This window comes from Triplophysa rosa, linkage group LG6 (genome assembly GCF_024868665.1).
Source record: "Triplophysa rosa linkage group LG6, Trosa_1v2, whole genome shotgun sequence".
In the NCBI taxonomy this organism is placed as follows: Eukaryota; Metazoa; Chordata; class Actinopteri; order Cypriniformes; family Nemacheilidae; genus Triplophysa; species Triplophysa rosa.
In genome coordinates this window covers 10,943,905-10,956,124 of record NC_079895.1, presented here as the reverse complement: position 1 = coordinate 10,956,124, position 12,220 = coordinate 10,943,905, and the positions used below count along the sequence as shown (strand labels likewise).

The following is a 12,220-nucleotide window of genomic DNA, read 5'->3' as shown; positions in this document are numbered from 1 at the left end:
ACTGTGCCGCAGGGCAGTATTCCATCATAACGACCCCTCAAATATGACCACTGCCTTGCTAAAGAAGCTGAGGGTAAAGGTGAAGACCTAAACCCTGTTGAGCATCTGTGGGGTGGCATCAAACGGAAGGTGGAGGAGTGGACGGTCTCGAAGAGGACTCCAGTGGCAACCTGTGAAGCTCTGGTGAACTCCATGCCCAAGAGAGTTAAGGCAGTTCTGGAAAATAATGGTGGCCACACAAAATATTGACACTTAGGGCCCAATTTGGACATTTTCACTTAGGGGTGTACTCACTATTAGGGCTGTAACAACTAATCGATAATGAAATTCGTTGTCAACGAATTTCATTATCGATTAGTTGGTCTGTGACGTCACTTGCGAGCTGCGCAGGTACAAATCAAGCGTGTCTTCCCTTTTAAAATTACCGCTTTAGATGTGTCTCTGCGTGAAGCATGAGATGCGCAGTTTTAAAGTCAAATGTGTCTCACCGTGCTGCACGAGGTGCGCAGTTTGAAAGTCACACGTGTCTCTCGGTGCGGCACAAGTTGCGCAGTTTTAAAGTCCGACGTGTTCTGCATGCATCTCTTCAAGCTGCGCAGTTTTAAAGTTTAAAGGGGAGAGGTGTTTTAAATTATTATATTACAGATATTATTTTATTATTTAATTATTATAATTAAAGATTATATTAGTAAAACCCAATTTGTGGCGTTAATAGGCTAAATACCCTGTGGCGTTAAGTACATAATAGGCTAAACACCCTGATTTGGTGGTTTTAGTTCATTTAGAGGTGGGTAACGAAGTACATTTACTTGAGTACTGTACTTAAGTACACTTTTTGAGTATTTGTACTGAAGTATTACTTTTTCCGTTTACTTTTTACTGTACTTCACTATATTTGAATGACAAATATCTCACTTTTCATGGCACAAAAAAAATATTTCCTTGGCCGACCCTCCCCTCACTCCCACGTTTGGGAGAGACTATTGTCAGTTGCTTCTAATATGACACACCTGAATCAACTCACCAGGTGTGTTAATTATGGAGACATTCACAACATTTTGGGAGAAGGCTAATGAGTTCAGTTGTGTATACTTTTCCCATATCTGATTTACTTATTATAAGCAAATGATGTAATTACATTTTATCTGATTAATCAGAAAAATAATCGTCCAACTAATCGATCATCAAAATAATCGTTAGTTGCAGCCCTACTCACTATTGTTGCCAGCGGTTTAGACATTAATGGCTGTGTGTAGAGTTATTTTGAGGGGACAGCAAATGTACACTGTTATACAAGCTGTACACTCACTACTTTACATTGTAGCAAAGTGTCATTTCTTTGTGTTGTCACATGAAAATATATAATAAAATATTTACAAAAATATGAGGGGTGTACTCACTTCTGTGAGATACCGCAAGTTAAAATGTTTAAATTGATATCCCTTTATGCGAATGTCCAAATCAGTGATGTTTACATTTATGAGACGGGCTTAAATCAACTTGCAAAGATTTATTTTCACAAAAATCACATTCACAATAAATAATTCACACATTTACATAGCACACATTTTCTTTCATACAATAAGTTCATTCAAGTCCACTTGTTGGCCATTTAAGCCTTAGTGTCCATGATAATATGACCCTGAGCATCCTTTAAGCGCACACGACCTGTTGGGTATTGTGTCTCTTGCCGTCCATCCGAGTAAATGGTTTTTATTGTGCCGTCCGGATACTCGCGCCTCTTAAAATCTGCAGTGTGAATTTCCTGCTGACCTGTGTTAAACTGGATCACCTTACTGCCGTCTCTGAAAGAAAGAATAATGGAAACTGTTACAAGTTTATTAGGCTTAGTGTCTAAACTGGAAGAGTGGGCCGCTATTTGTACTCACAGGTTCAGTTGTATTATTGTCCCATCTGTGAGCACACTTTCCTCCCTACCATCAGGATAAAGATTCTTAACAGTCTGATCAGGAAAAGTGATTTCCTTACGACCATCTGGAAAGTGTTTCTCTGTAAAGGGAAGGTGGGGTGTGATATGAACTTCCAAGTATCAAACAAAACTTATCCGGAATACCATAGACTTGTCTTGAAAGGAATCTGGGCGTACCTGTTTGACTGTTAGGAAACTGAAGTACTTCCATACCATCAGGGTATGTGATGTGTGTGGTCTGAGCTTCTGCATAGTAATAAAGCTAAAAAAAGAAAAACACTCATGATTTCTGATAAAAAATATTTTGCTCTATGGCAACTTGGTGGCACATGCATCACAGTGTCTCACCACTCTTTGATCAGGCATTGTATGTTTTACATCTCCATTGAAAAACATGACTTTGACAGTCTGTCCGTCTGCGGAGAGCTCTTTTCTCGTGCCGTTTGGGAAAACGATGAGTCGGCTGCCATCAGGAAGCACTTTCTCTATCTGACAGAAGCATGAGTATTTGAGTAAGCAGGGCATTACTGGCTTATGTTCTGTTGCACCCGGTACATCTGTTGAGACTGATTACCTTGCTGTCTGAATGTGTGATCTCTTCCTGTTTCTGCTTTGTGTGTCTAGCAGTGTTGGGGCTAGAGTCAATCAGCAAAGCATCATTGTTCCTTTCAGTTGTAACCAGTCTGTCAGATCCTCCCGCTGGACTGTGGTCATCTTTGAAGCTAATACTCTCTTTTGTTGGCTCAGAGTAAGAAGCTAATGCAAAATGGGTTTGAATTGATGTTCAAGTTACATGGCAAAAGTATTTGTAAATAAAAATGTTGTTAGATTTAAACGTTAACAACCATAATTAATACGCACTATTGATTTTATCGAACAATACAGAAAACTTGTCCTAAAATAATACCCGAGCTTGTGGGAGGGCTCTGTGTTTCTGGACTTCCCTTCCTGCTGGTGTTGCTTTTTGAGCCCTGGGATGAACTCTAGACATATAAAACCAGAAACATAAGACAGAAATCTTGCACATTTGTTTATACAGTAGTATATATTCTTAAAATAATCAAATAGTTCGAACATGGAGGGTTTTATAAAGTAAGACCAACTTAAATCTGACACATCACACTTACTTTAAAATCTGTGCATTTGGATCCAGCACCGCTTTTACCGTTTGACACACCAGACCGTCCTTTTTCCTTCTCTCTTTCATTCTCAGCATTCTTCCACGCACTGAGTCGCAGTTTCTCCAGCATTCGCACCTGGTCTCTGAGAGATGCGTTCTCGGAACTAAAGGCGTCCACCTGCTGCCGGAGACGATTCTGCGTGTTGCTCCACCGAGTCTCTCGCTTGCGTAAATCCTCCTGCAGCACATTCACCTGCTGCTTCAGAGCCTGACATCGAAATTAAAACACAAAATAACTTAACTGAGCCTGACAACCTGTTTTTTCTATAGCAAAATTTCTTGCCCTCATATCGTCGCTGTACTTAATGAAACCTTGTGTTTTTTTGCCATAAATCATAAATTGAATTTTGTAATAATCATTTTCCGTCATGTTCATAACTGGGTTTTACAAAATTGTAACTATTAAAGCAACACTTTGGACATTTGCTCACGTGTTCCCTCATGTGGTTGATAACTATATCTTCAGAGGTAATATAGGTATATAATTAAACGTTATGTTTTTATTACCTTAGAATGAGCTATCTACATCTCTATTTCTATCCACATTCACCGCGGGTCTCCTTACATGGAATTTGCCATGTTGTTTCTACAGTAGCCCTAAACGGACAAACTGCTCTACAGAGCCAAGAAGCGAAAACATGACGTTATCTTAGTCCTGTGTCAACCACTGTAGTGCATCGAAAGTGAGGAGTGGAGTGAGACGTTGGTTGCAATTCGTAGCTTATGTTTAGGGAATAACAGAAACGGACCTGGATCTCATCTCGTTCTTGTTTGTCAGGTCTTGCTCTAACAGCTGCTGCGTGTTTTTCGAAAAGCTTCCTTTCACGTAGCAGTTTCTTGTTCTCCTCCCTTTTAAACTCCTCCCACTTTGCAATCTCCTCTGTTCTCTTCTTTTCAAACTGGCCGCTCTCTTTCCTGTATTGGAAAATATTGAGTTTTAAATGCAATTGTCATGACAAATAGATATAGATTTGTATTGACATTTACAGTTTTTCTCAGTCGCTTTGGAGCATTTCTCAGATCAGAAATGAAATTCTCAAAACTAGTTATTCAACCTTCACATCATCTTGTTACTTGTGCACATCAGAAAAGTAGTTTCTTATTATTTGAACAAGTTGCAATTGCTTTTGTACATTCATGCAATTGATTATGTACAATTGTCTTTTGTCTCCTACATTATCAGTTGCTATTGTCATGTTGCTCAAAATGTATCATATAGTTCTCTGTGCAATTGTCTTATCCCTCTAAACATCTAGTCATGTGTTCATCGTCTTAGTCATTCAATGCAAAATGGTTAGACCAGTTGTCATAATCTGTCAGGCATATTCACTTTTCTTACACTTACAGGGTTATTGATCCAAACTGTGATTAGATTTACTTTGCTCACATGTTGCTTTCACTGTTAGAAACTCAGATCCTTCATTCATACAACACACACTCACTGTACAGAGATTTTCCACAAGGATCTCGTCTCTGATGAGGAGAGGGCTCTGTTTCAAGATGATTTACAAAAGCATGTGGTCATTTTGGATATCGTTGCATTTTACTGCTGTGTTGCAAGAGTAAGACATCCCAAAGGCGGAGTAGAAAATATGTAGTTTGATTCCTCATACAGCACTGCATACAGTTCTGCCTGAGGGGTCTCTCCTATGTTGATCTTTTATTTTGCAATTTTTCCCATTGTGCTGTAAAATAATGTTGCATTTTCTTCATCAGTTACTTTTTTCAAGCTTGATGTGTAATTTGATGACAGACCAACAGTACAAGTGTAAAGTGAATCCTGTTCAATCTTTTGCTATCAGTGTCGCACATACAGTTACGTATCACGTTGTACTATTGAAAGTGAAATAAGTCAGTCTTGTGCATTATCAATGAGTGTCATTACAAACTGAAGCCATAGTTTACATCCGAAAATACTCAAAAGAAAAAATAAAGCACCTGTTATATTGACAACTTGGCTAAACATTTTGACTCAAGGACTTGCCATTTTCATTGGACTGACATGTTCAGAGACGAACTATGGATTTTGAACATGTTATATGCTTTTGCAGAAAATCCATGATTGTGCAGTTTGTACAAATTGTTCTGAGAAATGCACATATTATTTAACTAATTTTAAGAATGATTCGAGAAATGCTCCAAAGCGACTGAGAAAAACTAAAGCTTAGCTATGAATAAAGAAAATAATGCAAAAAAGAAAAAAGTTCACATCTGGTGTTACCTGAGATTTTCTCTTTCTTCCTGGTTCTCCTGCTTCAGTTTGGTCAGTGCTGCATTCTCACGTTTGAACCTCTCGATTTCGGTTTCCAGCTCCACCAAGCGCTCACGAAGCAGGCTGGACTGAGCTGAAAACCCAAAAAGGATTTAGTGAGATCATCTATTTGCACCACATTGACCAACAAAAAAAACAAGGATAAACAAAAACTATTACCTGCCCCTTCGGTGTTGATGTTCTGTGGTGCTTGTACCATCACTGGAGGAGAGGCATTTGGCTTCAGCGCTGGAAACATCTTTGAAACCAACGGGCATGTGGGAGGAGCTTTGTTCTCATTTTCAACATCTGGACTAACACTCACTGGCTTTGCCCCTTTAGAGAAGGCAACTTTTCTTTTCAGCGTCCTCTCTGACAGAGATTCCTGCACAGGACAACTTGACTCATCCTCAGGTTCGTTCCAGGTATCATCGTCATCAAACTCTAACTGGCCTCTTGAGTCTATGAGAGTGGAATCTTCATTGTTACAGGAACTTCTATCATCGACCTCTGGACTGCTGGCTCCATCTCTATCCTGATAGGTGCGTTTATCATAAGGCAGAGCGGGCACTCGAAAGCAGTGGCTTATGGGTGGATTGGATGTAATGGAAAAGGCTTGCAACTCTTTGTCTTTAGCATCGGCTTCCACTTCAGAGAACTCTCTCATCAGTTCTTTTTCACCGTCTCTTGTTATTACATTGTTTGAAGGAGAGACTGGTGCAGTATGACCCACCCCAGGAACACGAGCAATTCCGACGCCTGACGTAGATTGATTTGAAGATTTAATAGGTGTTGAGGAAAGACGCCTGCGGTCTCTTTGAAGGAGGGTGCTGATGAAGGAAGAGTTGCTGGAGAAGGAGATTTCATCTGCAGCTCGCTCGAGCAACTCAAACTCCCCGAGTTCAACGCGTTCACGTTGGTGGTCCTGCTCCCAATTTTCCCGACGTTCTGCGAACCACACGTCAAAGGAGTTTTCCGCAATGCAAACGTTACTTTCCCCAACCGTGCCTATGTTAGCATCTGTTTTAGTGACACCGTTGCTTTTTTGTTTAGAGGAAGGATCAGATTTTCTGTCTCTTTGGACATGAGTTGAGATGGAGCTCACATTTTGACCCTGGTGTGCACCAAGGACGTGAGGGCGAACGGTTGTTTTGGTGACCCCTGCTGTGGTCTTGTTCTGAGGAAGGTTTTCTTTGTTGAGCACAGCAGTCTTGCGTTGGATCACAGGATGTGTGGATTTTAAGCCTTCGGGTTTGTTAATAACTAGGTTTTTGTTGGACCTCGTGACTGGATCTTGGGACACTTTGGGATTTGGGCATGAGGGCTTGGGTTGATTTTTTCTGTGTGGCAGTGCAGCAGCTTTTCCTTTGGTAAACCGGGCCAGACCCTCTCCTCGTTTTAGAAAAGGTCTCTTTACTTCTACAGTTTCAGCTGGAGCATTCTACAAGAGTGAAATAGGAATAACATAAATATAAAGATACATTTGGACTTACATTTGGAGTTAAATTCACAATAAAAGATACAAAAAGACTTTGGTATACTACACAGATTAAACTGAGATTAACGTAGTACCCTTTTAATTCTAACATCTGACCTTTTTCACACGTCTCTGGTCCTCCATTTTAATCTGCTCCTCCAGCATCTCCTCAAATGTCCTCCCGACAAAACCTGATCTGATAGGTCTAAACATCACAACACGTATTATATTTACACATTCATCAGACTTACATGTACAATGTCCAATAAAGTGATAGTTCACCCAAAAATAAAAATTCTTTCATCATTTACTCACCCCCTTGTCATTTCAAACCTTTATGACTTTCTTTCTTCCGCAGAACACAAAAGAAGATATTTTGAAGAACGTTGTTAACTGGGCCCCCATTCACATGCATTGGTTTTGCGTAAATACAATAGAAGTGAATGGGGGCCAATGCTGTTTAGTTACCAACTTTTTTCAAAATATCTTCTTTTGTGTTCTGCTGAAGAAAGAAAGTCATAAAGGTTTGAAATGATGACAGAATTTTCATTTTTGGGCGAACTGTCACTTTAGTTTAAAGCATTTTAAGTAAACTTTGAAGTATACCTGTCCTGTGGCTCTGGATCACACTCGTTTCTGAACACAGTTTGATCCTCAGTCATGGATTGAAGTGAGTCTTCATGATCATTGTCATCACGTTCAGTGTTCAGTTCTGCCAGACTTTGTTCCTGGTTCCGCATACTGCTCTCTAGGCATATGAAGCAAGTAGTGTTGGTTAAAAAGATGAAAAACTGTCGAGAATATATCACAACAGTGATCATGTAAACACAGCTAGAAGCCCTAAATGATAAGAGCTCTCTAGGTATGAATGGGAAATGCACCTGCAGTAGTCTGTTCTGTTCCCAGAAGTATTTGCTCTTGTTGTAATCTAACCTGCTGTTCCTGCTGGTGGGCTTTGAGCTGCTCCTGCATGCGATGTTGCACTTGCTTCAACTAGATCAATAAATCACCTATTAAATCATTTACGCATGCAATATTTGCAAAAACAAAAAAGGTTCAAAGGAAAAATAAGTATATCTTTTTATTTATCTATTTGAAATGAATAACTGGGGATCTTAACCCACCTGTTCAAGCTTTGCTATTAAAGGTAGATCCCGTGTGTTTCTTATCATGTCTTGAATGCTTTGCATGTCACAGCTCAAAGATGCATCAAACTGCTCGGTTGCACGTTCAGCAGGACTGCACATGTCCACACTGGTGCAGCTGCTGCTCTGGGAGACGGGCAGGGGGGCGAAATGGCAGATGAATGAGTCGTCTGGATCCCGCATCACTGAACTGCCGCTGCTCCGGACGGACCCAGATAACACTACTCCAGGCGACCCATGTAATATCACTCCAGCCCGGGAGCTGTCCGGCATCCACTGAGAGAGGAAGTGAAACTGGCCTTGCTGGAGACCAGCTGGAGATGACATGATGGCGATGAAGTCCCGGCGAAAGCCCTAAACCCGCGGGTTTAAAGGATTGGTACATTTATTCATTTACAAGACGATTCATATCCAAGGCGACTTGGAAAAGAGGGAGCATTTAACATTTTGTCTTAAAAGACAACAATAAGGAGATGACGAGTAGGTTTGTTAACTGCGTTTTACAAAAAACACGACACAAACTTGTTAAATAAAGCAAAGCATGCTGTCACTCTGAAATAAAAAGGTCTTTCTTGAACACAAAAGCTTAATCTCAGTGCCTCAAGCACACTAGTCAAGACTTAAAAATATTATAGTTTACATGCAAATCTAAACGTTAACGTTACATAAAAAAGTTAAGAACGTAACAGCGACTGGCTTTTGAAGCCTAACAACCTGTAAACCTATGAGGACTAATAACGTTGTCTATGAAAGCAGCTCACATGAAGTTTAGCCAGTTATCGACGCACTATGTTTTTTTACTGAATCATAGCGGAAGAACTGTGAATTAAAACGCCGTACCTTGGCTTGGGTTGCCGATGTGGGTATTTAAAGATTTCAGCAGTTGACGTCTGAATTTCGATAAGTTTCGAAAGATACCGCCATAACAAAGCAAAGCCCGCGAGACGGACTAACAACATGCAAGCCGCGATGCATGCTGGGAGCTGGAGTCCGGAAGTTTTCGCTGTAACGCCCATCTAGTTTTCTGCAAGAGTAAATCCTACCACTGCAAAATATTTCAAAAACAAAACAAGTAAATCCTACCAGTGTGGCGACGGCTTGAATCGTAAGGTTAAATAAAATATACATATTTATATTCTGCCTTAATATTTATGAACTAAACTTTTGCTACGGGCGGAGATGTGATAGCAGAGCAACGTCTATAGAGAAATACATTTTATTTGCTGGCTAGAGGAAATTGGTCACAATTTATGAAGTGTCTTTACTGAAAGACATTTAAAGGAATAGTTCACCTTCAGAATAAAAATTCTGTCATTGTTTACTCACTAAACCTGTGTGATTTTCTTTCTTCAGCGAAACACAAAAGAAGATATTTTTTAAAATGTTGGTAATGGTAACCAAAAACCGCTGGTCCCCATTGACTTGTATTGTATGGACACAAAACCAATGCAAGTCAATGGGGACCAAAATATCTTCTTTTGTGTTCTGCGGAAGAAAGAAAGTCATACAGATTTGAAACGACAAGAGGGCGTGTAAATAATGAAGAATTTTTGTTTTGAATGTGAACTATTCCTTTAACTGTTTATACACACTCCTTGAGTGGATATCCGAAAATTTAAATGAAAAATATTTTTTATGCCCTAAGAGCAATTAAGCAATTACAAAACACATGGGAATCTAATCCCGAATTTTCATAATTCATGGTTTTTGTGCACTTTGAATGACAAAGCAATCTGTGCATCATTTTAAAACATACAGAGCTGAATGATCTTTGCCATAGTTCAATTTTGCCTGCAACATTTTTCTAATAGGTGTTATTTTACATTCAGATGTGTCAACGTGTAAATCTCATGGTTCATGTTATAGGTCAGAAGAGCAGCACACATGTACTTCGCTTTGACTTTCCACCTTAGCCCAGATGACCTTGATGTGTCCTACACAGCATTTCTCATAAAGGTAGGCCACAACAAATATGTCTTCCTCCTGTATTCTATACCGTTGTTTAGTAATTTGACAGCAAGTAAAAGCACGTTTGTTATCAGTACTTGTATCCTTTCCCTCTTGCACTCTGGATGCACAGGGACATGCTGTAATTGTAGAAACAGCCCTTGTGGTGGCGCCAGAGTCCTAGTTTGACATCACACTGTGCCAGCCATGTGCACATGCGTGTGAGGGCAGCTTGGTATATTCTTAGACTGTCTGACTGTAGGTGTCATCTGAGAGCCCATCCCCCGTTTGTGTGGTGCTGATGCTGAATTGGCCATCAGTGAAGGACAGAGGAAGATATTCTTCTCTCTCTCATAAGGTCCAGTCCTCCTGTCCTCCATACTTGTGAGTATGGCGATGATATGGATGCAGACAGAGAAGGTGGTTGTGCATGAGCTACAACGCAGACTGAGCAATGTCGCTCACAGCATTGGTAAGGAATATGAGTGTATGTGTGTCTGTGTATAATTATTAAAGATACGCTGGCACTGTTTAAATGTAATGACAGCTGGTAATGGTAAGCATTATTTTTCTATTGAACACATGCATCATCACTGTCATTTTTGTTATATGTGGCAAACAATTTTCTTCATTTTAAAGTACCCTGATCAGAAGAAGCCATTTAGAGTTTTGTGGCATGCAAATGTTATGTGAAACACGTTTATACATGCATATGCATTGTAATTTTTATTTATTATTAAGAAAAATATTGATAACTACAGAATATAACAGATTTATTGTAATAGTTTTAATTTATATTGTTTTGTTTTATATTTATTCTTTGTGGATTTTAGCTTCTGTAAACCATTGTAAACCCTGAATTTAGTTTCTTGTCATCATTACACACGGAAAAAATATGGCAATTAAACTGACATACTGTACCGAGGAAAAGAGAGAAAATAAGAATACGAAATTTGTTTTGGTATAATCACCTCATGCAGGGTCTGTTTCCCCAAATGAATGCTTCATACTCCTAAAATGGGCTACTATGAAACAACACGTGAAAGAAATATTTCAGTTTATGCTGTGTATTTCACAGACATGCAAAAGCGTTTCTGTATCTTAATAAATGTAATAAAAGATTCCTGTATTTCTTGTATTCAGAAACCTAAAGGCTGTGAGAGAGTTCCTGTGAGATTCCTGCTTGAGGTGACTTGACCAATGTGTGTGTGTTTGGTAGATCTCACTGCTAAGTGCGAAAACAGATACCATAAAAGTTTTCTGCAATAGCAGAACTTCTTACTTCAGTAGTTAGTACAAGGGCAGTGGTAGGCTACTTGCTATTAAATTTAATATTTTTAAATTATAGGTGTAGTTTACAAACGTTGCGTTTACCATTTAGTAAGCATAATTAAAGGAACAATATGATCGTTTTAAGAATTGTATAGCAGCAGTCAGGTATAAGTCAGTAGTGATGAAGGGCAAAAGTATGCTGAGGAGACCCAGAAAAGGACGAACTAAACAAGGCAGTGACTGTGGACTTCCTCTGGTCCCATTGACACAAGGACAGAGTGAGTGACCATTACGCTATTAAAATAAACATTTTCAAAAGTTCTTATTTTTTATGCAAATCTCTTTTGTTCTATTACAAACTATATTATAGCATAATTTATTCAATTTGGAAAGCAAACGTGCATGTCAGAATTTTTTTATTTGCCTACTTTTTGCTTAAATGACAAAATGTTTCGTAGATGCCGTGTGCTCCGTGAGTGTGTCCAAAACTAGAATCTATCATTTTCCAGCCTGAGAATGTTGCCAAGAATATTGTGTTAAAACAAGTAAATTTAGCTTTTCATAGCTTTTTGGAGCTCACCTTTCATATTTTTTCCAACCTAATAATTTAGATTTTGTCAGTATTGCTACGTTTTAAGCATTAAGCTGTTGCTCCTCTCTAAATGTGGTCTTTTAGATCAGTATATCTAATGTTGGATGGTGATTAATTCGAAACTTTAAACTTTTCATCACTGAGACAACAGTTTAGTTACAACAGAGTACGTTTCTCAGTGTTGCCTACAGAAACACCTAAGCAAACATGTACATGTGCTTTTGTTTGTGTATATGAAAGTAAAAAGGGAGCTAGAGAGTTCTGCTTTAAAAGTTATCTGCTAGTTTAAATACCTTCTGAGTTGTTTGGTGTCTGAATTCAGTCTTACATGTCTCAGCAAGATCAGATCGCATTCACACACACAGGATTTCATTCATTCATGTGAGGGGGAAGGGGCTCCTTGTGAGGGGCTGCTAAACTCATTTG

The 12,220-nt window shown here is 39.2% G+C and overlaps 1 protein-coding gene across 2 annotated transcripts; it reads right to left on the bottom strand.

Moving 5' to 3' along the window:
• Positions 1-1,505: 1,505 nt before the first annotated feature.
• On the bottom strand, positions 1,506-8,931 carry cenpj (centromere protein J). Of its 2 annotated transcripts, XM_057336227.1 has the most exons (15): positions 8,824-8,931; positions 7,963-8,337; positions 7,720-7,831; positions 7,445-7,586; positions 6,956-7,043; positions 5,542-6,802; positions 5,332-5,455; positions 3,860-4,025; positions 3,058-3,318; positions 2,838-2,913; positions 2,505-2,686; positions 2,279-2,419; positions 2,108-2,192; positions 1,890-2,010; positions 1,506-1,805 (listed from the first exon to the last, which is right to left on the bottom strand). In XM_057336227.1, exons 2-15 carry the CDS (start codon positions 8,308-8,310, stop codon positions 1,613-1,615), a joined length of 3,300 nt encoding a protein of 1,099 aa, XP_057192210.1. In that variant the 5' UTR covers positions 8,311-8,337; positions 8,824-8,931; the 3' UTR covers positions 1,506-1,612. The 2 variants fall into 2 exon arrangements, with proteins under 2 accessions (XP_057192210.1, XP_057192211.1); XM_057336228.1 differs by lacking the exon at positions 8,824-8,931 and having other exon boundaries at positions 7,720-7,848; positions 7,963-8,053.
• Positions 8,932-12,220: the final 3,289 nt, after the last annotated feature.

What these genes read in the sequence shown, in the direction of transcription:
- cenpj (XM_057336227.1), bottom strand. Translation starts at nt 8,310, where the DNA reads ATGTCATCTCCAGCTGGTCTCCAGCAAGGCCAGTTTCACTTCCTCTCT. An exon ending in TCACACATTCAGACAGCAAG is followed by an intron (nt 2,420 to 2,504) that starts GTAATCAGTCTC and finishes TGCTTCTGTCAG; the next exon opens with ATAGAGAAAGTGCTTCCTGA. An exon ending in ACAATAATACAACTGAACCT is followed by an intron (nt 1,806 to 1,889) that starts GTGAGTACAAAT and finishes TCTTTCTTTCAG; the next exon opens with AGACGGCAGTAAGGTGATCC.